General features: G+C 43.8%; 1 protein-coding gene across 2 annotated transcripts in view; it reads left to right on the top strand.

Moving 5' to 3' along the window:
• Nucleotides 1-23,947, top strand: part of TESPA1 (thymocyte expressed, positive selection associated 1) — a 94,830-nt gene that overhangs the window by 55,985 nt on the left and 14,898 nt on the right. For both annotated transcript variants that reach the window (XM_033938382.1, XM_033938383.1), the window contains 5 exons: nucleotides 135-230; nucleotides 3,182-3,390; nucleotides 8,638-9,120; nucleotides 19,186-19,592; nucleotides 22,127-22,208. In XM_033938382.1, coding sequence (XP_033794273.1) covers nucleotides 135-230; nucleotides 3,182-3,390; nucleotides 8,638-9,120; nucleotides 19,186-19,592; nucleotides 22,127-22,198 — 1,267 coding nt within the window. In that variant the 3' untranslated portion in view covers nucleotides 22,199-22,208. The remainder of the gene's footprint in view (nucleotides 1-134; nucleotides 231-3,181; nucleotides 3,391-8,637; nucleotides 9,121-19,185; nucleotides 19,593-22,126; nucleotides 22,209-23,947) is intronic.

The raw sequence follows: 23,947 nt of genomic DNA, 5'->3' as shown, positions 1-23,947 counted from the left end.
TCAACATTTTTCCTGCGTCTCTTCTGAGCTGTTATCAATATTGCTGCAATGTTAAAGCTTTTTTTTTTCAAACCTGTAATAGCCTCACAGCATTTCTAGATTTCTGATAGTTTGCTTTTTTTCTGCATATACAGGCCGCTGTTAGCTAATTCTGACCCCACATTCCCGAAACTGAGTCAGAGCTTTGTCTCCAGCAATGTGTCCAGCAAGATGAACAGGACCTGCTCCAGGTAGCCACTGCATTCACAGTATTATTCAATATATATTTGTTGCCTCTTTGCCACAAACTAAGAGCATTGGATGTAAATTTTCAAATATACTTAGACGATATACAATTTATGATACCAGTAGGCGGGTCTATGTCTGATACATATCTTCAGAATTGTTTTCAAATTGTTAAAACATGGTTGCATCAAAATCAGTTAAAGTTGGATGTTGGTAAAACTAAAGTGTTATGTGTAGGTTGAAAAGGGCAGCTGGAGAGGTTTCCATCTACTATAATTCTGGACGAGCTGGTTGTTCCTGTTCTTCTGCTGGATTCAGCATTATCGTTCAAACCTAACGTGACAATTAATTTTTTTCATCAAAACAGGACATCTATTAATTGTCAGTCCCGACACCAATCCTTATTCTATTCATTTTTCATGTACACATATTTTATTAATTCATAATGGTAACCATAAAATAAAATAAAAAACCACAAAGCACACTATATGCAGAGAAAATGTTAATTATTTATATTTGGGGAGTTTTCAAAGATGTCAAGGCAGATGACTTTAAAATATGCAATGTCACCTCAGTAACTATAGAAAAATAGACAAATATAGTGCAAAATATAGACAGCAGATATAAATTCTCAAAACTGACACATTTTGATTTCTAAATTGAAAATAAAATCATTTTTCCTAGCTTTGCTGTCTGGTGATTTCATGAGTCTCTGGTTGTGTTTCCTTCTGACTGTGCATCCTTTCTTTCATTTCTTTCTTTCTGCACTCAGGCCCTTTCTATTCCCTCCTTCCTTCCCATGTCCTTAGTGTCCCCAGTGTCTCCTTCCTATGTCCTTAGTGCCCCAGATCCAATGCCAGTTATCCTTTGTACCTTTGTTCCAGGTCTCCCTTTCTCTCCCTCATCAATTATGATCTTGCCTCTCTCTGCTCTTCCTCAGGGTCTCTCCCCCTCTGTCTGCACCTCTTATAATCCTGCATCTGCCTCCTGTCTTTCCCCTTTGGTCCAGGCCTTTCTCTCTCTTGTCTTTCTTCTGCTTACAACACCCCCCTTCTCTGCCTTTTTCTCTCCTTCCTTCCTTCCTATGTCCCTCCTTCCTATGTCCCCTTCCTATGTCCCCCCTCCTTCCAGCCTTTGTCCCACCCCCTCCCTCAAAGCCAGCCTGTCTGCCTACCTCCCTCCCTGCCACGCCCAATCCAGCCTGCCTGCCTACTTCGCTCCCTCCCACGCCAAAGCCAGCCTCCCTCCTTCCCTCCCTCCAGCACCCGATTCAACCCCATATAGATACCCTTTCATCTAGCATCTCTCCCTCCTTCCCAACACCCCAGGGTCCACTATCTCTCCCTTTCTTTTCACAACTACCCTCCTATCCAGTATCTCTATCTCTCCCCTCCACACCATCCCTTGTGTCCAGCTTCTTTCCCTTTCTGTTCCTTCCCTCCCTCCAATCCATTGTCTACCATCTCTCTCCCTCTCCTCTGTTTTATTTCTTCCCCACCCTCACCTTTTCCATTGAAATTCTAAGTGACTGGCCAAATTCCACAGTTGTATTGCATACACTTAGGAAAGGTAATAGATTACTAAGTTTTATTTCTTCCCCACCCCACCCTCCCCTGAGTCCGGCATATGCACGTTTGGACCCCTCCTTCTCACCCTCCACATAATTCTACACTAAGGGCACACCCCCCGACCCGAAGGCCTGCATGTTTTCCCCCTTCTTCTTCCCGGTCTCACCTTCAGATTTGGCCCGCCGTTCCTACCCTCCCTCCCTCCCGGCTTCCTGGTCTCTTCAAAGCAGCCTGCTAAGGATCGCCAGCTGGCTGTAGTGAACTTCGCAGGCTGCTGTCGACCTCGGTAGCACATTCCTTCTGCCGCGATCCCAACCCTCCTCTGACGTACAGGATCGTGTCAGAGGGAACGTGCTACTGAGGTGGACGGCAGCCTGCGAGGCTTGCTACAGCTGGCCACCGATCCTCAGCAGGTTGCTTTGAAGAGACGACCAGGAAACCGAGATGGAGGGAGGATCTGGCGAAGGCAGACACGAGTGAAGAGCAGCAGCAGCGGTAACGGTTTGTGCCGGTGGGTCAGATTAAGTATAAAATGGTAAATGTCTGGCGGGCCGACTTTTAATACACCGTGGGCCAGATTTGGCCTGTGGGCCAGAGTTTGACATGTCTGGCCTAAATGGATGTGCCTAATGATTCTATATATGGTGCTTGCCTTTTATAGAATCACACTAGGTACCATTCGAATCAGCGCCAATTATTTTGGGCACTATTTATAGAATCAGTCCCTAAATGAATAAGGGGTAGGGTTACCATTTTTCATGTCACAAAAATATGATATATGGCAAACTGTTCCACCTCCACTCTGCCCCTTTCTGCCCTGGCCTGCCCAGTTCAGCCTTCAGCTCCACCCTGTTCTGCCCCAGCCCTCCCAAATCAGCCTCCAGCCCCCCCCCCCTCCACACACACCTCCTCCCTTCTTCCCTGAAAAGCTCCGGCCGTGTCTGGAGGGCCTGGAGCATGCGTAGATGTGTGTGACATCATCCGCACGTGCTCAGATGCCCTCCAGATGTGGCCAGAGCTCGTTGGGGCTTTCCAGAACACGGACAAACTGCTGGATTTTGGAAAGTCCTTCCAGGACTCCGGACAGTCCTCTAAAAAAGGATTTATCTGGGTTCTCCCGGACGTCTGGTAATCCTAAATAAGGGGTCTATTTCCAGCACTCAGTAAAAATTGTATGGTTCACAGCTTGTAGATATCCTTAGCACAATAACGGCAAGGAAGGAAGGTAATAAAAGCTAGAACAGCGTGGATGGTTAAGTTTGCATGTCTGACAGCTGGGAGAGAACCTTAGATAGCGCAGTATAGGCAGGTGATTAAGCAGACTGGATAGATCATATGGTCTTTATCTGCTGATATTTACTGCATTATTATTTTCTCCTCCTTCACAGTGTGACTGAGATCCTGGATAAGTGTCAGGAGGATGCAGAGGTCATTCTCTATAACCTGGGCTTTGCTTGTGAAGAACCTCAAATCATGACCAAGATTCCCACACGGTTTTTCCAAACTCCCTCCCAGGTGAAAGGCATCAATTTCCGAGTGTTTTTGGAAGCCCAGGTACACCGGATAGAACTGGAGGATCCTTGCCTAACTTTAGCAAGTGAGTATGATGTTGACCCAGCATCTTAAACCAACTGGAGAGAGCAGTGGCATACCTAGGCCCCCTAGGGTATGTGACACCTGGGGCTGATCATTTTTAATCCCCCTCCCCTCAGAGAGGAAGGCCCAGCATCAACAAGACTAGTGAATTGTGAACGCCTCTGCTGCTGCTGGCACTCGGAGGAGGAGTCGGAACACCCCCTTATGGGTTACACCCAGGGCGGTTCGCCCCCCTCCATGGCACACCACTGCAATATTCTTTGTTCCTAAATGTAACATTTTTCAGTTCTCCCATATTCTCAATCAGACCTCCTTGGATCCAATGATATACAGTAGTCACAGTTTTATTGCTTGCAAATTTTAAACAAGTTCTAGGCTATAAACAACACGAAATACTCATCATGCAGAAGTATTAAAACTGGGAAAACAAATGTAAAACAGACCTCTTCCCCTCTCATCTCAGACTGCCTCTGTAATGGAAGTCATCATTCAGTGTTCAGTGTAGATAGAACGCTTGCTCCCATGCTTTTGTAATATTGATATCTGATGACAAAGAAGTATCTTGCAAGTATTTTAGTGTGACTTGGTGGTACTCATGCTACATTAATAATACTGTGTACTCCTGATTCTATATTGTGAGCCTCAAGATAGGGGCCAATTTGATGCATAACATGTGGCACTCAAATGGAAGTTAAGCACCAAAACAGGGATAAATTGCAGTTATGCACATAACAGCATTGAGGCACTATTTTATAAGGGAGCACCTAAGGCCCTGATTCTCTAACTGGCACCGTTTTTTTAGGTGCCCAAGCTCTGTAAAAAAATGCCATATAAATGACGTTTTTAACTGGGTTTCAAGGCACTGAAATTAGAGAATGACACGGTAGCGTTTACCCGCGGCTAGCCGCGTTTAGCCACGGGTAACCCGCCGAAACGGGGAACAAAAAATAGTGACCTCTGCGGGACGGGGACAAGGCCATTCACCGCCCCGTGGAGCGGTGAATGGACTTGTCCCTGCAGTGAGGCAATCAAGATCGCGCGGTCCCCGCCATCTCCCTCCCTCCACCTCACCTTTGAACTGAAGAGCAACCGCCGGTTGAATTTCTGCCGGTCTGCGCGAAGAAAAAAAAAAAAAAGCCTCTCCTTTTCTCCTGCTCTTATCGCCATGCTGCAGCTACTAAAGCCGACAGGAAGTCTTTCCGACGTCAATTCTGACGTCGGAGAGGACGTTCTGGGCCAGCCAATCGCTGCCTGGCTGGCCCAGAATGTCCTCTCCGACATCAGAATTGAGTCGGAAAGAAGACTTCCGGCTTTAGCAGCTGCAGCATGGCGGTAAGAGAAGAGGAAAAGAAGGGAGGCTTTTTTTTTTTTTTTTTAGCGGCAGGGAGGCAGCAGGCTGGCTTTGGCTAGGGAGGGAGAAAGGTAGACAGGCACAGGCAGGCAGGCAGGCTTCGGGGGTAGGGGTGGGACAGTGTGGAAGGCAGTGAGAGGGACATAGGAAGGAGGCACTAGGGGCACTAAAGACATGGGAAGGAGGCACTGGGGGCACTAAAGACAGAAAGGGGCACTAAGAACATGGGAAGGAGGCACTGGGGGCACTAAAGACATGAGAAGGAGACACCGGGGGGCACTAAAGACATGGGAAGGAGGCACTGGGAGCACTAAAGACAGTAAGGGGCATTAAGGACATAGGAAGGAGGCACTGGGGCACTAAAGACATGGGACGGAGGCACTGGGGGCACTAAAGACAGGAAGGGGCACTAAGGACATGGGAAGGAGGCACTGGGGGCACTAAAGACATGGGAAGGAGGCACTGGGGGCACTAAAGACAGGAAGGGGCACTAAGGACATGGGAAGGAGGCATCGGGGGCACTAAGGACATAGGAAGGAAAGAGGGAGGGAATAGAAAGGGACAATTATTGGGCCTGAGTGCAGAAAGAAAGAAATGAAAGAAAAGATACACAGACAGAAGGAAACACAACCAGAGACTCATGAAATCAATCACCAGACAGCAAAGGTAGGAAAAATGATTTTATTTTCAATTTAGTGATCAAAATGTGTCAGTTTTGAGAATTTATATCTGCTGTCTATATTTTGCACTATATTTGTCTATTTTCAATAGTTACTAAGGTGACTGAGCTTGCGGAGATGGGGCGGAAACAGGGTTTTAAAATTTTAGTTCTAGTAGTTTGCCGGTCCACAAAATAATTCTTTTATTTCTGCTGGTCCACGGGTGTAAAAAGGTTGAAAAACACTGATGTAGAGTATGCCGGCTTTCTTTTTCGCCCAGCCGCATGCATTCAAAATGCCGCGCTCGCGTTGATCAATCTTCTCCTCTCTTGCAACTTCCTGTTTCCGGTTGCGTCAGAGGAGAATATTGAACAAATGAGCACCCGCACATGCGGCTGGACGAAAAAGAAAGCCGGCATACTCTACATCTAAGGTGAGATGGAGGGAGGGAGATGGCGGAACACTGCAGTTGGTCAGGTGTCTGCTTTTTTTGTATCACTGCATGCCTGCGCTCACGTTCCAGATTCTCCTGCATTTTTAGTGTGCACAATTGACCTGATTTGAGCTATAGGTGAACATGGGGGACACGTCATTGAAAGGGAGGACAAGTTAATTGATTTATTTTATGTTCTGTTTTTACTACAGGGCAGAGACACTGAAACAGATTCTCAGTGCAGTAGTAGTAGTGGCAGAACTCTCTTCTGTCTTCATGGTTTTTCACAGTACTGAGGCTTATATGGATGCTGCGGGGACGGTGACGGGGCGGTGAATGGGATGGCAGTGGCGGTGGCGGGGCGGTGAAAGGGATGGCGGTGACGGTGACAGAGCGGTAAAGGGAACGGCGGTGACGGGGCGGTGCAGAGGATGGTGGGCCGGGGACGGTGCAGTGACGGGGACAGATTTTTTCCCCGTGTCATTCTCTAACTGAAATCACGCCTCCATAGGTCCTTTTTTGACTTTGGTTTAGACTGCATTGCCTTAGCACGTTCGCTGTTCATATTTTCTTTTTATAATCTAAGTGGGACTAGTTTTTAGATACATTACCCAAGTAAGTTTTTACGATGTCACTGGAGTTTCCCTGTCTTTACATTTTCACATTCACATGTGGCCCATTTTAATATAGCGGTTTGTTAAATGTTTGTATTATGGCCTGGTCTTCAGACATGGTGGTCAGGTCAATATTTAAGATAAGGCTTCATTTGCCAGTTCCATAGATTGTCTTTGCATATTTTTATCATGCACTCCCTGTCTCAATATGTATTTTGCCTTTTAAAATGCACCTTCTCGTTAGTCTTTCTTTCTTTAGATTGTTATTTTAAGATAAAACTTGCTTAGAGCTTAAGCTGTTGGGTATATAGGTTTATAGACCTTATCATAACAAGGATAATACGTTTGGAATAAAATTGTATTTACTGTCTAGGGATATAGCATGGTTATGTTTTAATATGTTTTAATGAGTTTTTCAAACACTTCTAAGATTTACTTTTAGATCAATATTTTATACTTTTGTAATAAAAGTCTTTTCGGTTTTCATGTTCTTTTTCATGTTCTGTCACATGGTACTAATATGCTCTTATATTTTTATATCAGTTTGATAATTTTTATTGCAGTTTGTCCTAATCCTTATTTACCATGGTAGGTCATCTTTCCACTCCTGTCACTATTTCACTCACACAGTTATTTGGGTTAATCCACATTGGTACACCATTATTCATACACTGTGGCCCTGATTCTACAAAGTGCGTCCCGATTTTAGGCAGCTGTAGGCGTCCTACAGCTGTCTAATCAGCCAATCGGGATGCACGTTTTTTAAAAAAATGCTCCCCAGGCAGGCCGCCTATATTGAAGGCGCCTCCGGGAGCCTAGGGCGAACCTCCGGGAGCCTTAGGCGAACCTAGGCGGCCCTACGCGTCTCCCTAGTAGAGGAAGAGACGCTTAAAATGTAGGCCAGAAAAATGCTGGTCTACATTGTAAGTAGACGCGGCCGCTATACTGATCGTGGCAAGGGATCTTCCTGCTGCAATAAGTATAGCGGCCATGGCCGCCTGTCCCATCACCGGCAGGAGGATGCCCAACTCCTCCTGTCGGAACCCCGAACCCCCCCTCCCCCCCAAACTGGTAATCGCCGACAGGAGGATGCCCAACTCCTCCTGTAGGAACCCCTAACCCCTAACCCCGAACCCCCCTCCCCCTCAAACTCGTAATTGCCAACAGGAGGATGCCCAACTCCTCCTGCTGGAAAGCCCGACGACCCCCCTTCCCCCAACTAATCTCCCTCCCCCAACTAACCTTTAAATGTTGGTCGGCTGGACGGGTCTTGCTGCCGTCCAGCCGACAGGCCCGCCTCGTGGAAATGAGACAGGCCCACCCCTTCCCGGCCCATCTCCACTATATCTAAGGCCTGATTGGCCCAGGCTCTAGAAGCCTGGACCAATCAGGCCTTAGGCATAGTGGGTCCGCCCATCCCCACTAATCCTAAGGCCTGATTGGCCCAGGCTAGGCACCTGGGCCAATCAGGCCTTAGGATTAGTGGGGATGGGCGGACCCGCCATTTGTGGGACATAGACTGTAGATGGCAAAAGCTTTGGTATGCTCTACTAGTATGACTAGCAGAACTTGCATTGATCAGCTCCATTGCTCTTCAATATTTGCTGTTCACACTGGTAGAGGTGAGGCTTTCAAGGTTGTTTTCACCCAGTGATAGGATTGGAGGAGACATGCTCTTCTGCACGTGGTTTGATATTGCAGTTGCTATGCAAGGACACTCATAGGCTCAATGATTATGATGTCACCTCATTCCTCATAGGTTGGGTAATTATCACAGTTGCAGCAAACATTTACAGGCTTGGCTGATTGCCAGAAAGTCCTAGACACTATCTTAAGTTTCCAGCATGAATCAGCACTCCTGTATCTTTTGCAAACTGAGTCAATGTATAGCACAGAAAAATTCTGAAGCTGAAAATCTCATTCCAACTTCCATCTGGTTCCTGTTAGGCATCATTTTGTGTAGCTGATCTCTCTGTAAAACAAGCTGAAGACATGGAAAAGACTTCATAAAATTACCCCCTGTTTTTTAGGTTTCTCTATTACATAGTACATTGTGTTAATTAGAATGATTTATAAATAATAAATACTGCTTTCAAAAGATTAGCCTTTCATTGCCATTTGAAGTATGCCTATTCAATTATCTATCTGCCTTTATCCCATTTTTATTTTCTCTGTTTTTTGCAATTGGCAGGTCGTTTTAAGCAGGTCGAGGCACTGGCTACTACTGCAAATGTCCTTTGTTGTCTCTACTCTTATGTTTCAAAGACTCCCGTGCAGAAAATTGCACCCTCTTACAGCTTCCGGGACCATTCCAGTACTCCCAGTGTCATGATCCCTAGAATGAAGGAGGAGCCTGTGTCACCCATGGACCGCCTGAGAAATGTTGTAGACCGGATGTGCCTGTACACCTCGCAGAGAGACAGGAAATCCCTGTGCAAGGTGGCACAGGAGTCTCCGACAAAGCTAAGTAGCCTAGAAGAGGTGGTTCAGGAGGTGCTGGTGATGGTGAGGGAAGATAAGTTGTGGTGTCAGGGCAGAGACTTAAAGGATGTAGGGGCCATGGTGAAGTTCAGCTCAGCTTCTGAGAATGCATGCAGCTCACAGCAAGTTCACCTTCCACAGCAGGATTCTCCAGCAGTTTCACAAGGCTTTCCTACCAGATTCTTGCCAAAAGGTAAAATGAGCCATAAGCCCAAACATTTCCTAAGTATCATTTCTTTCCAGTAACCATTCTTCTTTTTTTCTATTTGATTATGTCTGATTGGAGCAAAAGCAGCGTCACTGTATGTGTTTGCTCTTTTTGGCAGTCCAAAAACACTACAAAAATGTAAAAAGTAGAAGACCCATATGTAAGGTTTGTTAGTGGCCTCCACAATGTATGGTTGGTGGGGTCACTTGAGAGGCACCCTTACAAACGCCAGGTCCCAGGTTCAGTTCCCTCACTGAACATTCACCAGGAAGTAGAATCAAAAAGGCACAGCCAGAGGTGATTGCATAAAGAATATATTATAGAAATAGGCTTACAGAAAAGCAATATTTATAAGCATTACAATTAATGAGAGAGCAACACAGTTTCCCTGCCTTACAGAGTTCAGAGGAAAAGAGAGACATAGAAGCCTGAAGTTCCAGGGAAAGGCAGAGAGAGAGAAAAGGGGATGGGGTGATGGTCCAAGCTTCATGTTCCATAGATAAAGAGAAGGATAGACAGAGAAAGAGAGAGCTCAAGAGATAGAAGAGAGGACCAGAGTACCAAGAGCCAAGAGCCAAGAGAGGGGGGTGATGCTGTGAGGGGGCTTTTATAGCTTGGAATCCTATTCTGAATATAGAAAACTATTGAGCTTCAATAGAAGTTAAATCTCCCCCTCCTTAGTAAACTTGTGCTAGACAGCCGAAGAATAGGTTATGGTCAAATGTAATTTCCAGTATGCCTCTGACAATAGTTTCTGATTAACTTTAGTTATCTGTGCACCTGGACCCATTGTCCTAAGCACCCTCTTAATCAGACATTAACACATTAACACCTTTTAGCTAATCATGATTCAATCAGGGCTACTTAAAACAGTCTCCCTGCCCTCAGGGTCTATCTGCATTCACATGCCAAAGTCAGATTGATATCATTTCCCATAGGCTTTTGCTGACATAAGTTATGCCAACTGAAAATGCTGAATGCTAGCGATAGCTATGCTGACATCTCCCATACTTTTTTTTTTTTAATTTCTTTTTTTTTTTTTTTTAATTCTTTGAAATGAAGGCAAGCTTGTGGTACCCTTCTATAAACAGCCAGTCTGCATTTCGCAGATGCCTTGCTTACCTCCAACAGCACGTCCCCTGTCCTGCAGAATCTCCAAGCTATGAAGATAAACAGTTCCCATTATGAGTTCAAACCTCTGTCTTAGGTTGTACAGTCCATCATCTGGGCGGAGATCCCAGTATGCTTATATCTTACCCGTCATTGAGCGAATGAACGGTGCATAAGGGATGCAGGAAGCATTCTCAGGAGGTTTAGGCATAAAAGGTAACAAGATGTCCTGAGAGAGTATCTACGTATGGGATATGGGATAATATTACTCTGACCCTGGTAATGGTAATGTAATAGGCCATGCCAAATTAAAACCAAATTGGAACCAAATTAGCCAAACTAGCAAGTGTCAGAGAAGATACTGGAAATTCATGTATAACTGCCTTAAAAGCTAGAAGGATCTTTGTAAGATATGCGTTGTAAAGAAATGTACATGTGTTTCACTTTACAGCAAAGGAAAATCATAATAATACATAGCAAAAGTTGTACAATAATTAAGATAATGATAGGGTGAATTAAAACATTAAATACGTGGTTTGCAGTGGGCGAATACCCAAAGAAAAGTTCCCAAACTGAGACATGAGTGTCTCGTAGCAAATTTTCTACAGTTTATGCAATGTGTCCATTTTCAAAAGTGATAAATGTCTCGTTGCCCATACCAAGAGGTAGTGGATGTACAGCATATGAAATAAAGTCTGGAATGTCCATAGAATCATTAGTTACCAGAGGTGTGGAGTAGGTTGTCCCATTAATGGTGATGGAGGACAGAGGTGAATGACTACACCAGGTATTGTTCAGTAAATAAGTTGAACTGTACAGCAAAGCGTTCTTAGGAAGGTGGTTGTCATGAATCCGGGGATCCAACGAACAGGAAATGTTTTGTGGAAAGAATAGGTGAAAACAAAAATGTCCAGCTCCAAGGTAGTACAACGTGTGTGAAGAAGTAGAGGAGTAGGAGATCTTTGCGGACAGGGAGCAGGAAGCTGAATTAGTCCAGCAGGAACCGGCAGTCTCTTTAAACTGGTGAGATGCACACTTGGGATGAAATGATGTTTGCACAGGATCTGTCAGTCACTGGAAACTAGTGGTGTTCACCCTTGAGATGAAATGATGTCTGTGCAAACCGGCTTGAAAAGAGTCCAGATATCATTCAGCAGCTGTACTCCAGTGTGATCCAAATAAGAGATAGAAAATGAGAGAGAAACCATGTTGCCTGTACTGAATGTATAGAGAGAGAGAGAGAGAGAGAGAGAGAGAGAGAGAGAGAGAGAGAGAGAGATAGAAGAGAGGACCAGAGTGCCAAAAGCCAAGAGCCAAGAGAGGGGGTGATGCTGTGAGAGGGCTTTTATAGCTTGGAATCCTATTCTGAATATTGAAAACTATTGAGCTTCAATAGAAGTTAAATCTCCCCCTCCTTAGTAAACTTGTGCTAGACAGCCGAAGAATAGGTTATGGTCAAATGTAATTTCCAGTATGCCTCTGACAATAGTTTCCGATTAACTTTAGTTATCTGTGCACCTGGACCCATTGTCCTAAGCACCCTCTTAATCAGACATTAACACATTAACACCTTTTAGTTAATCATGATTCAATCAGGGCTACTTAAAACAGTCTCCCTGCCCTCAGGGTCTATCTGCATTCACATGCCAAAGTCAGATTGATATCATTTCCCATAGGCCTTTGCTGACATAAGTTATGCCAACTGAAAATGCTGAATGCTAGCGATAGCTATGCTGACACCATATAGCTCAAAAAATCACATCTGAAACAATCAAACTACACACAATAAAACTAAATTATTGAAAAAGGTGCCCAGTGTGAATAATCTTATCATCCATGTTCACTGGTAATGAAAAATGAAATACAAGATCATTTTCAACATTATTTCACCCACTAAAAAGGACAGCAATAGAAAAATTCCTTAATAGTGCATGAAAAAATTATTTATCTTATGTCTAATGATATCAGTAAAATCCTCTACCAGAAGCTTTCCAATTATGTTTAAAGCGTCCGAATTGTCCAAAGTGTTCAAATGCCAAAATTCAATCAATTCAATCCAATATAAAAAATGTTTATAGTTCTTCCTGAATATACTGTATTCTTGAACAATGAACCTCAGTCCTCTTAACACAAATTTGTGTTTCACAAACTACTTCATCAGGATGAAGAAAAACGCGGTTGGGAGGAATTCACAGTTCATTGCATAAGTTGGTTGGTTGTTTATGTCTCACCCGCCCTTATCCAGGGTGAGTTACATATTAACATACAAAATGAAAGATTTACATATATCGTACAAAACACGTCAGAGACACACTATAACAAATTACATACTTACATATCAAATCAAATTACATATAACATACACATCGCATCAATGACAAATTTAATTGAAGGCCAAAACTGGCCAAACCCACACATACATCAAAATATAAAATTCCATAAGTCATACAAGATGCCTCAATAACAGACATCAATAAACCAAATAAAACAAACCAGACTATCGAACACCTCCGTGACCAGCACTCAGCACTCAAGTCACCCTCACCCTCAACCAAACTCAGGCCTCCTATATAGTGACCCAATAATTTTATTTTATATACCACCATACCACATAGTTCTAGGCGGTTCACATACAGTACTAAAAATATACAAACAGTGAATAAAAATACAAGAACTAAAAACAACTAAAATTATGATATTTTTTATTGAACTGTCATGAAAATCATATTTGTGGATATAATACATAGGTCTTCCTCCTGGTCTTGAAACTTCACGAAGCTGGATTAAAGTATTACAGCTTGCAAAGGAATTAAAATTTCTTCAGGAGCAATATGGATACTAGTACTGTCTCTGATATAAAATCACTGTGTCTAATAGCCTGGCCGTGAACCCCCAATTAGAATTTCTCTCTGCTCTCAATTATTTGCATTTTTGTGTGTTATTTTTCAAATCTTTGAACCCTCTCTGAAGAGAGAGATTTTTATTTCGATGGGAGAATATGTATCATTTCATCTTTAAAATCTTTTATTCAAATTTTAACATAAGAAAATACATAAGGAGATCATGTGGTAAAAATGATACATACATTATCATAAGTGCAACAGTGGAGCAACAAGCACCCATATACATTGAATATTACCTCTATCAGTGGTCTCAAACTCATGGCTCAGAGACCACATGCAGCTGGCCAGGTACTATAACCTCACACAAGCGCTTTCCTGCATCTGTACGCGATTGTGAGGTGGAGTGTGTGAGCTTACAGCAGTGAGGTTCCAGAACGTAAGGTAACCATTAGAGGCAGTGCAGCTTGTGTGTTTGTACGTAATCTCATGAACTCTCGTGAAATTCGGCACCTCTCCTGGTGGTGACTGCTTGATGTAAGATGGCGGTTGTGTCCTGTGCTGGAGGAGGCACAAGTTTTTCAGGCAGAAGTTGGATATTGATTCTCCCCTCTACAAAAAAGCCAAGAGGATTACACCAAAATTTTGTCTTTTGCAGTTGATATTTTAGATTAGAATCTAAATCACAATTTTGCATGAGGTAAAACTCTTTATAGTTTATAAATCTTTCCTTAATTGCTTCTGATTATTTCAGCTATACACAGCTGAAAGCAGTGCAACATGCAGAAAATGAAAAACTATCTAAACTTCACTTTCTGCGTGTTGTACTGCTTTCAGCTGTGTATAGCTGAAATTATCAGAAGCAATTAAGGAAAGATTTACATTTCTCCCTCAATATTCGTGGGGGTTAGGGGCAGAGCTGGCCCACGAATATTGAAAATTCGCGAATAACATTTGGGCCGGCTCTGACCCACCCCTGCCTTCTGGTGATCTAGTGGGCTTTCGGGGCAGGAGCGATTTTCCTACCCTCCTGCCCGTGCAGATCACTCATATAAAATGACTGCAGTGAATTCCCGTAGTCTCTCCTGCCCCAAAAGCCCGCTAGACCACCAGGTAAGGTCCGGGATGCAGCATTTCTTTTCCCCTCCATATTGCGAATAACCGAATCCGCAGATACTGAAACCACGGATTCAGAGGGAGAAATGTATAAACTATAACGAGTTTTACCTCATGCAAAGTTATTATTTCTTTAATAAGACATTAACTATTTTTTCTGCGGCCTTCTACGTACCTACAAATCCAAAATGTGGCTCTGCAAAGGGTTTGAGTTTGAGACCGCTGACCTATACGTATCGATGCATTTGAATGTTTGTGCGAGTGCAACGCTCTCTAGACATGTAAGGATGAAACCAAAAATGCTTTGGCAAGTGCTCCGTGTGTGTATCCATTGATAGATGCAGTATTAAGAGTGATGGATGTACTGTAGTAATAGGAATTGAATGAGGAGTAGTAGTTTAAGAGAAGTAGTTTAAGTGATCTTAGAAGGAGTGACAAGAGGACTAATGAATAGCGGAGTGACAAGAATAAAAGAAAGGTCTGAAAGCTCAGCCTGGTTTTATGTGATGTAGTGGTTGGTATTCAAATTCAGGCAGAAACAACTCCTAATTATTAAATATCATAGTAGGGTTCATAAGAGGATAAGCTAAGTTTCTGGAGGAAAAGTCCATAACAAAATTATTAGCCAGATAGACTTGGGAGAGCCACTGGCCTTCCCAATTTGTTGTTATATTGCACTACTTTAGACATGTGTATTTGTGCCAGTGGTTTTTTTTTAAACTTGTGTTAAGAATGAGTTCTCTCATTAACATGCATGCTTAAACCAAAACTGGAGTAGATCTTCATAAGTTCAGGATCTGGGTTTCAGAACCATGCAAAGGCAGATTAATTAACATTTATAATCTGACTAGGGCATTCTAATGTAGCACTTTTGAGCACGCTAAGCCCAGATTTAATACAGCATTAAAGTAGGGCTTCTTGTTTTGGTTGTTTTTTTTTCTCCTTTTTTCAGATTGTATATTAATGTTCCAAGTGGCACATAGCACTTGCAAAAAGAAAATGCATTAACTGTTAGTGTGAAGTATCCAGTTAGCATGTGGTAATCCTTACACCGTGGGCTGGGCTGAGTGCTTCCTCCACCTCCCCTCTTCCCCACGTGTTCCAATATATACCCTTCTTTCTCCTCTGCCTTCCCTTCCTGCATTGTCCCATCTGGCTTCCCCTCCTACAAACCTGAAACTCATTTCCGTTGCAGTGGTTCCATGCTCTGCAAAAGATAAATAAATTATAATAAAGTAATAGAGCCACTGGCATAGAGCCTTGTGCTGTAGCACTTACAGTAAGGCTCTGCCAGAACCTCCCTTGTGATGCACTTCCTGCTGCCAGCATGAGACTTTGTGCAGGTGGCTCTATCACCTTTAAAAAAAAAAAAGAGCACAGAACCATTGCAGTGGAAATGAGCCACAGGTTTGAAGAGAGCGGAGGAGGGGGAAGGGGGGGACAGACTGTGGGAGCCGGGGGAGCTCATGCTGAATAGGAAGGGAGAGGAGAAAGAGGAATATATGCTGGGTCATGTGAGAAAGAGAGAAGAAAGAAGCTGGGGAGATGCTGGACATGAGGGAGAAAAGAATAGGGCCAGCTTAAAAGGCAAGCCAGTGCCAGTGCCACACACAAACAGTAGCCCACCCCATTTGGACATGGATGCACCCCCAATTGTTGCACCCTTGTTATGGGTGGCGGGGCTCCCCAAACCACGCCAGCTGGAAACTTCCTAGTTCTTCCTCCTCGGGCAGCCAGCACTCTTCTAAATGGCAACTAGTAGAACTTGCCTCGAGCTGACGCTGACACCAGCCCTCTCTCCACATGCTGTTTTCACGCATGTGCAAGCACTGGGTATGTGCAGCCTGTCGGTGGTGGCAACTGCCTAAGTACAGTGCAGCTGACTACCACTTTAAAGGGTGCTGGCTGCTGGAGGAGGAAGAGGAAGAGGAGGAGGTCTTTGCCAGAGAGAGCAGAGAATGGGGCCGAAGATGAATTCCAGGTCCACCCAAAACTGACCCTGAATATGCCTCTGGGCTGAGAGTACCCAAATTTAAGGGCACCAAAAGCCTACCTCGATGGATCACTCTTCCACAGCTGTGAGACCATGTCTGTCTCTCCCCCCTCCCCCCACTCCAGCTGTATGACTTCTCTTCCTTGGCTTCCTTATTGTTGTGCCTGCTGAGCAGCCAAAGCAGAAGAGCAGGCAGCAGCACAATTGGGGGAGGCAGGTAGGAGGGAGCTGAGGGATGGTGACTGGAGAAAGATGCTGTGAATGAGGGCAGAACATTGGGAGAAAATTGCAGGAGACTAATGATGAGGGCTGGAGACTGTTACTAGACCTAGAGACTTGGAGGAGGGGGCTAGGGGCTAATGCTGGGACTGGGCATTGGGAAAAGAAGCTGGGGACTGGGAAATGGGAGCTTGCGGTTGATGGGGAATGGGAAAATAAAGAGATGGCAGTTGATGCCAGGGATTGGGTAAAGGGATAAGGGAGATGACAATTGATTCTGAGGACTGAGAAAAGGGAGAAGGGAGCTGGTGGTTGATGCTGGGGGCTGGGAATTGAATTGGGAAACAGAGGCTGATTTAGGAAAAGAGCAAAGGGCTGACAAAGAGGCTGGGAATTGAGTTGAGAGAATGGGATTTGGGGAGAAGGACCTGATTCTAGGGCTGAGAGAAGGAGGAGTATGCTGGCTGGTGGCAACGTAAGAAGGGGTTGATACTGGGTTGTGAGAAAGGAGGATAGGCAATGTGGTCTGATCAAAGGAAGAGCATATCCAGTGGAAGATGTTGCTGAAGGAGAAGAGGGATGAATGTCAGGGTAAGTAGGAAAGGCAGGGTAAATAAATATTGGAGGAGGAGGTAAGTGGACAGATGCTGGGGAAGGGGGTATGGGGAAGAGATGGAGGAATGGGTAGGTGAGGCAATGGATGTTGGGATAAGGGGCAGGGTGGATTTGATTTAAATCACAATTTAAATCACTCATCAGCAACACTTGATTTAAATCATGCTTTACCCTTAGGTAGAGGAACTTCATTAAAAGATTCCCAAACTGGGTCTCTTTCACGACCTCCTCCAAGGAAATAATAATATGATAAACCATGGGCTATACACACAAAGATACCAAGACTTGTGGTGTATTCTGCTCAAAAGGTTTCACTTTCGTGTCTACTGTTTGACCCTCCCTCCTCACACTTAGCTCTTTAAGCAGATATACAAACTTAACACTTAAGAGGTAAGGATTGATTCTGTGTACATTGATTTGCAAAGGGCTGAGGTCTTTTTCTCAACTCTGTATATTTTATAACGTTTTTGCTGTGAAGAAGAAGAAGCATATTATCTCTGCAAACACCAATTCATAGTTTTGAAAAATGCAAAACCAAGCATCTGTGACAATATCGTCTAAATAGAAAAATTGCCTGTGACATTATGAATGGATTAATGGAATTAATTTACCAAAAATTTAAACATTACATGAATATATAGCCTCATGCTGCATAATTAAAAAAAATTAATCTTTATTTTGGAATCAATGACTCTGCCCTCCAATGGTTTACCTCTTTCCTTCATCAAAGAACACAAAGAGGGGCATAATTAAAAAAAAAGGTTTGTCCCCTTTTGGTCTAAGGCCCTAGGTGCCCAAAGTAGGGCAAGCTGTACTTTTAGTAGTTTAATCGCCCAGACCACCACTATGTCTACCATTAAGCCCTATTCTCAGGGGAAAAAAAATTGCACAAGTCCCAAACACCCAAAACAAGACCTTTTAGGCGTGGGAGGGACCAGTCCTTTACCTAAAACCACGATTCTCTAACTAGCGCCTGTCACAAGCACCGGTGAGAGAATCGTGAAACCGTTCCCCCCCCCCCCCCCAGCAACAATCGTGACAGGAGAGATGCCCAATGTTTCCTGCAGCGATTCCCTGAACCCTCCCGCAAGCTTTCCCAGCAAGAAGGATGTCCAAGCCCTCCTGCTGCTATCCCCTGTGACCCCCCCCCCCCGTAAGCATCGTGCAGTCCCTCCTGCTGACACACACACACACACACACAGAAGTTCGCTGGCAGGAGGGGTGCCCAGTCTCTCTTGCCGACACCCCCCTTCACCCGAATGTTCTCCCCCACCCCCACCCGGAGAAAAAAACTGAACCAGAAGGATCAGTGTCAGAGAGACATGAAGGGAAAAAGTGAAGAAACAGAAAATGGATGCGAGATCCTAGAATAGGATTTAAGCAAAAACAAGGGGAAGTGTTAAAAAGAGACTAGGACCAATCGAACTGGAAAAACAAAATGATCAGGCAAAGGTTCAAAATACTTACTTTTCCATTCTTAGAGAATGAAAAATGTCACTTTTGAAAATGTGTATTACTCTTACATTTTGTCCTGTACAGGAAGAAAATGCAATTCCATTTTTCATTCTTCAGTGTTCCACTGTTAACAGAGTCTGGGGATTCCATTTAATTTGATGTCTACATATTTGTTTCTGATTTGCAATGTTATTTATACCATGTGATGCTGTGGATTTTCCATGTGTAACTGAGGTGAGGGATTGTGTTCGTATGCAGGTTTTATGTGGAATCTGTAGAAATCTGGCTTATCCTATTTTCCCAACTGAAGGTATACTACTGACTTATCATAGACAGGGCTTGTTCATTTGGGGGTCATGAATTTAATGCTGGTATGACCTTGCATGGCCTTTTGAAAGGTTTTGTGCTAGGATTACCGGATTTTCAGTTTGGAAAATACGGACCCCTAGACCCGCCCCCAGGCCTGCCCAGTTCCACCAATCCCGCCCTGTCATGCCCCAGCCCCGCCCCCCGCTGCCTGCTCTCGTCGGGCAGGAGGACATCTGTGCATGCGTGGATGTGACACGCTGATGTCACGCGCATGTACATCAACAAGCTCCATATATTTTTAGGCAGATGCAGTGCTTTAGAGTGAGACCGAAGAGCTGGACAGATTGCGTACCATAACCTGAGTCATTCATTATCCTCCATTGTCATCCACAGATGCAGCAGTGATGTCAGATACACCCAGGAGGATATGTCTACCACATCAACACCAGGCTATGGAAGGTTTCCGAACTGAGCCAGGCCTTAGAATTTACGTTCCTAGAAACACTATGGAAGTGGGGAAGTCCTTGCCTGCTGTCGTCACCCAGGACAATTCCACAGAGTGCCCATGCTTACAAGTTGATAGCAATGATAGTTTGACAAATTCAGACAAAACCTTGACCAAGGGGAAAAGCCAGTCATCCCAAGTCAATTCTCAAATGATTTATTCAGCATTGCACTGCCCGATGCGAAATGGCATTACACAGTCTTTTGATGATAGCCCTGCTTTGTGTTCATTGGACGAAGCACTACCTTTGACCCAAAGGATCTTATTCAGAGACAGTTCTTTTGAAATGGAGGAGGTAAGTGTCCTACATCCTCACAAAGAGGCAATGGAACCCTGGATATCAAGGATTTTACCAGGTCCAGTAACATTGGGCTCCTTTTACAAAGGTGCACTAGCATTTGTAGCGCACGTACCGGATTAGTGCGTGCTATAGCATGCGCTAGCCGAAAAACTATCGCTAACCGGCTAAGTAATCGCCCAACCAAGTACTGCCCATTGTCCACCCCTAACGTAGCCAGTGAATAGCTGGTTAGCGGAGATATTTAGTGGAACTTGATATCCTAGCTCCTTCCAAGTCACATTCTGTAACGTGCGCCAAACCTCAGCCCTGGTTAACCTCTAAGATCTGCTACTTATGTTCCTGTGTCCGATCTGCAAAATGACACTGGCTGAAATCCCGCGCTCATGCTGACTTTCTACATTTCAAATTTCTGCTGATCTCCTTCCAATCTGCCCTTTCACTTGCAAAACAAGACTACTACACCCACTTGATTGGTTCTCTCAGATCCAACCCTTGCCATCTCTTCTCTACACTCAACTCTCTACTCAATGTACCCTCACTTTCAGCAAATCAGTTTCTCTATAGACTATGGCTGATACTTCCATGACAAGGTTTACAAGACTAACTTTGAGTTCTCAACCGAATCACCTCCGCCTCCCCTTTCTCCCGTCTGCCCCGCCAATCCTCCATTGGCCCCTGCTGCCTTTTCTTCCTTCACTGAAATCACAGAGAAAACTGCACATCTTCTCTCCTCCTCCAAACTCACTACCTGTTCCTCTGATCCCATCCCCACCAGTCTTCTAATCACCATCTATTCTATTGTCATCTCCTATTATCTGACATATCCTCTACCGTTCACTCTCCACTGCAACCATGCCTGATGCCTTCAAACATGCTTTAGTTACGCCACTCCTCAAAAAACTTTCGCTGAACCGTACCTGCCTCTCCAATTATCACCCCATCTCCCTCAACCCTTTCTTATCCTAGCTACTTGAATGTGCAGTTCACTACCATTGTCTTGACTTTCTTTCATCTTGTTCTATCCTCGACCTGCTTCGGTCTGGCTTTCGCCTTCTTCATTCTACAGAAATTACCTTTACTAGCATCTTCAATGACCTGTTCCTTGGCCAAATCCAAGGGCCTCTACTCCATCCTCATCCTCCTTGATCTATCTGCAGCGTTTCACACAATAGATTATCACCTACTCATTGATACGCTGTCCTCAATGTGATTTCAAGGCTCTTTTATCTCATGGTTTTCTTCATACCTTTCCCATTACACTTTTAGAGTAAACTCTGGAAGATCCTTCTCTGCAGCCATTCCGCTATCAGTCGGCATACCTCAGGGCTCTGTCCTGGGACCTCTTCTTTTCTCCATCTACACTTCTTTCCTTGGTGCTCTTGTTTCCTCCCATGACTTCCAGTATCACCTCTATGCTGACGACTCACAAATCTACCTATCTACACCTGAAATTTCTACTGGAATCCAGGCTGGAGTCTTGACCTGCCTGTCTGACATTGCTGCCTAGATGTCTCACCACCAATGTAAAATTAAACATGGCCAAGACTGAACTCATCTTTCCTCCTAAACTCTCCCCCCCTCTCCATTCTCTATTTCAATGGATAATGCTCTCATCCTCCATGTCTCATCAGCTGCACATTTTGTATTCTGCTAGGGTCATTATGCTCACGAACCCCTCTCCTCAAATTGCTTCACTGCCTCCCTGTTCATTTCCGCATACAGTTCAAACTCCTCCTATTGACTTACAAATATATTCACTCTGCAGTCCTCAATATCTCTCCTCTCTTGTCTCTCCCTACACTCCACCCCAAGAACTTAGTTTGTCGGACAAGTCTCTCCTGGTGGTATCCTTCTCCTCTACAGCCAACTCCCGACTCCATCCCTTCTACCTTGCTGCGCCGTATGCCTGGATCAACCTGCCTGACTCAGTACATCAGGCTCCACCTCTGGCAGTTTTCAAATCCAGGCTGAAAGCCCACTTTTTTGAAGCTGTGTTTAGGTTCTAATCCAACCAACTTGTAAAGCACCCAGTTCTGCTGGTCATTCCTTCCGTAGTCCTCCACCCTATCTGACTCATCATTCTTCTTCTAATTCCCTATCTCTTGTCCTGTGTGTCCATCATAATTAGATTGTAAGCTTTATTGGGAGAGACTGGCTCTTTCCTAAATAGAAGCTATACTAATTACAATTAATTTTACTCTGACTATTCTTAAGAAATACGTTATATTTTTGCTATTTGTATTTTGTATTTCACTGATTGTCCAGCTCTTTTCGGTGTAAACCGCCTAAAAATCATTTGATTGTGGCGGTATAGAAGAATAAAGTTATGTTATGTTGCGTGTATCTGATAGCACTTTAGAACTAATAAATTATTGTTGTTGTTGGAACTACCCAGTTAAGATCTGCCAAATATCAGCAGCTGGTCAGCTCAGTGAGGTTTAACCAGGCAGGAGCTTCTCCTGCCCAGTTAAACTTTGAATATCAGGCTCAAGTTCTGTAGAATTTAAAAATTTGTGTTTATTTTTAAGATCCAGAGTAACGAAGATGAGGAAATCAAGATTTCCAACAGGCGTGTCCCAAACAACACAGCCATAAAATGACGGATGATGAGTAAGTAGGGCTGAGTATGACAAGATGTCATGATGCTTTTCCCTTTGCTAATTTTAAGCCCAACAATGGTCAGTTTTGGGGTTTTTTTTTAATACCAGCCACTGTGGATTAAAAAAACGTCACTTATTCAGTACTTATTCAATATCTGGCTAAAAGGCAGTGCTGAATATCTGGGAAAGACTGCTAACTAATAGCAAACCAGATAAAGGGGTCCTTTTGCTAAGCGGTGGTCAGCAGTAATGCATTCTTACAGTAGGTTAAAATGCATTAACGTGGTTGCGCATTCAGTTTTTCCATGTGCTGCCCATGTAGTTTTTATTTTTTAGTGCTAGGAGTGTAGAGCAGGTATGTTCTGCGCTAACTGGTAAGCATAGCTACATTGCTGTGCACTAACCAATTAGTGCGTGATCCCTTATGGCACCTAAATAAGTGATGGTAAGTGCTTATATACTAATGGCCATGCACTAATGGGAAAATTAGCATGTAGCCATCATTGCTGAAATAGAAAAGCCAGCCATTCCCCTGTAGTGCAAAAAAGTGGCCTTAGCACACAGGAAAGACCTGCGTTGGGGCTAGCACTTTTTAGCGCTGTGTAGTTAAAGGCTTGCTCTATATTTGTCTATTTTTCTATAGTTACTGAGGTGACATTGCATATTTTAAAGTCATCTGCCTTGACATCTTTGAAACCCCCCCAAATATAAATGATAATTAACATTTTCTCTGCGTATAGTATGCTTTGTGGTTTTTTAAAAATTTTATGGTTACCATTATGAATTAATAAGATATTATGTGTACATGAAAAATGAATGGAATAAATTGGGGGCGGGGCTAGGGCAGGATTGGGTGTGTGGCTAGGGCGGGGTTGGGGGTGGGACTGAATATTAATACGTGTCCCGTTTTGATGAAAAAAATAAATGGTCACATTATTCATGGTGAAACATGTGCACCCCCCAAAAACCCCCAAACCCTTCTGTACTGCCATATAGGTGCCACCTGCAGCCATAAGGGCTATTGGGATTGTAAGGTGGGCCTAGTAGGCTTTGGTGGTGTTTTGGGGGGGCTCACCATGACCTATAAGGAAGTTATGGTGAGATAATTATATAGCACCCTTTTTGTGAAGTTCGCAGCAGTGACCTGTAAGGTGCCCCATTACTCTGTTGCCATGTGTGGGTATCCAGTCCATCACTTTGCAAATTTGTCCCCGTCCCCACAGAAACTCAGTTTCGCTGTCCCTGCCCCATTCCTGTAAGCTCTGCCTTAGCCACACAAACCTCGATCACTTTTGATTTTAAAGTGTTTGTGGCTTATGCTGATGAAGATGGAACTTGCAGGAATGGGGCAGGGACAGGAAAAGAACTCGCAGGGACAGGATGGGAAAATGAGTTCCTGTGTCATTCTTTAATATTTATTTCTGATTATTTACTGGACTGATAACCAAAATAGTTATGATGGACTGATGTAGGCTTTTTTTGTGCTGAAACATAGCTGTGTCGAGTTCTGTGTTATGACAGTATGATTTTTTTTAAAAATTTATTTAAATCTTTATTAATTTTCAAATATTAACAGTGTAATACAATGAATTTAAACATAGACACTTCACAAAACGCACTTTAAATATACAAATAATTCGAAAAACCAATCATTTTCTCCCCCTCCCCTTAACTAATAAAAGTAGAAGTACATATTTAATTTCAACAATAAATAATATAGATAAATTACGTATAGCAAACAATAATACA

The sequence above is a fragment of the Geotrypetes seraphini genome, chromosome 3 (genome assembly GCF_902459505.1).
Source record: "Geotrypetes seraphini chromosome 3, aGeoSer1.1, whole genome shotgun sequence".
Classification (NCBI taxonomy): domain Eukaryota; kingdom Metazoa; phylum Chordata; class Amphibia; order Gymnophiona; family Dermophiidae; genus Geotrypetes; species Geotrypetes seraphini.
The sequence above is the reverse complement of the archived record's forward strand: the minus strand, read 5'-3'. Positions and strand labels throughout refer to the sequence as shown.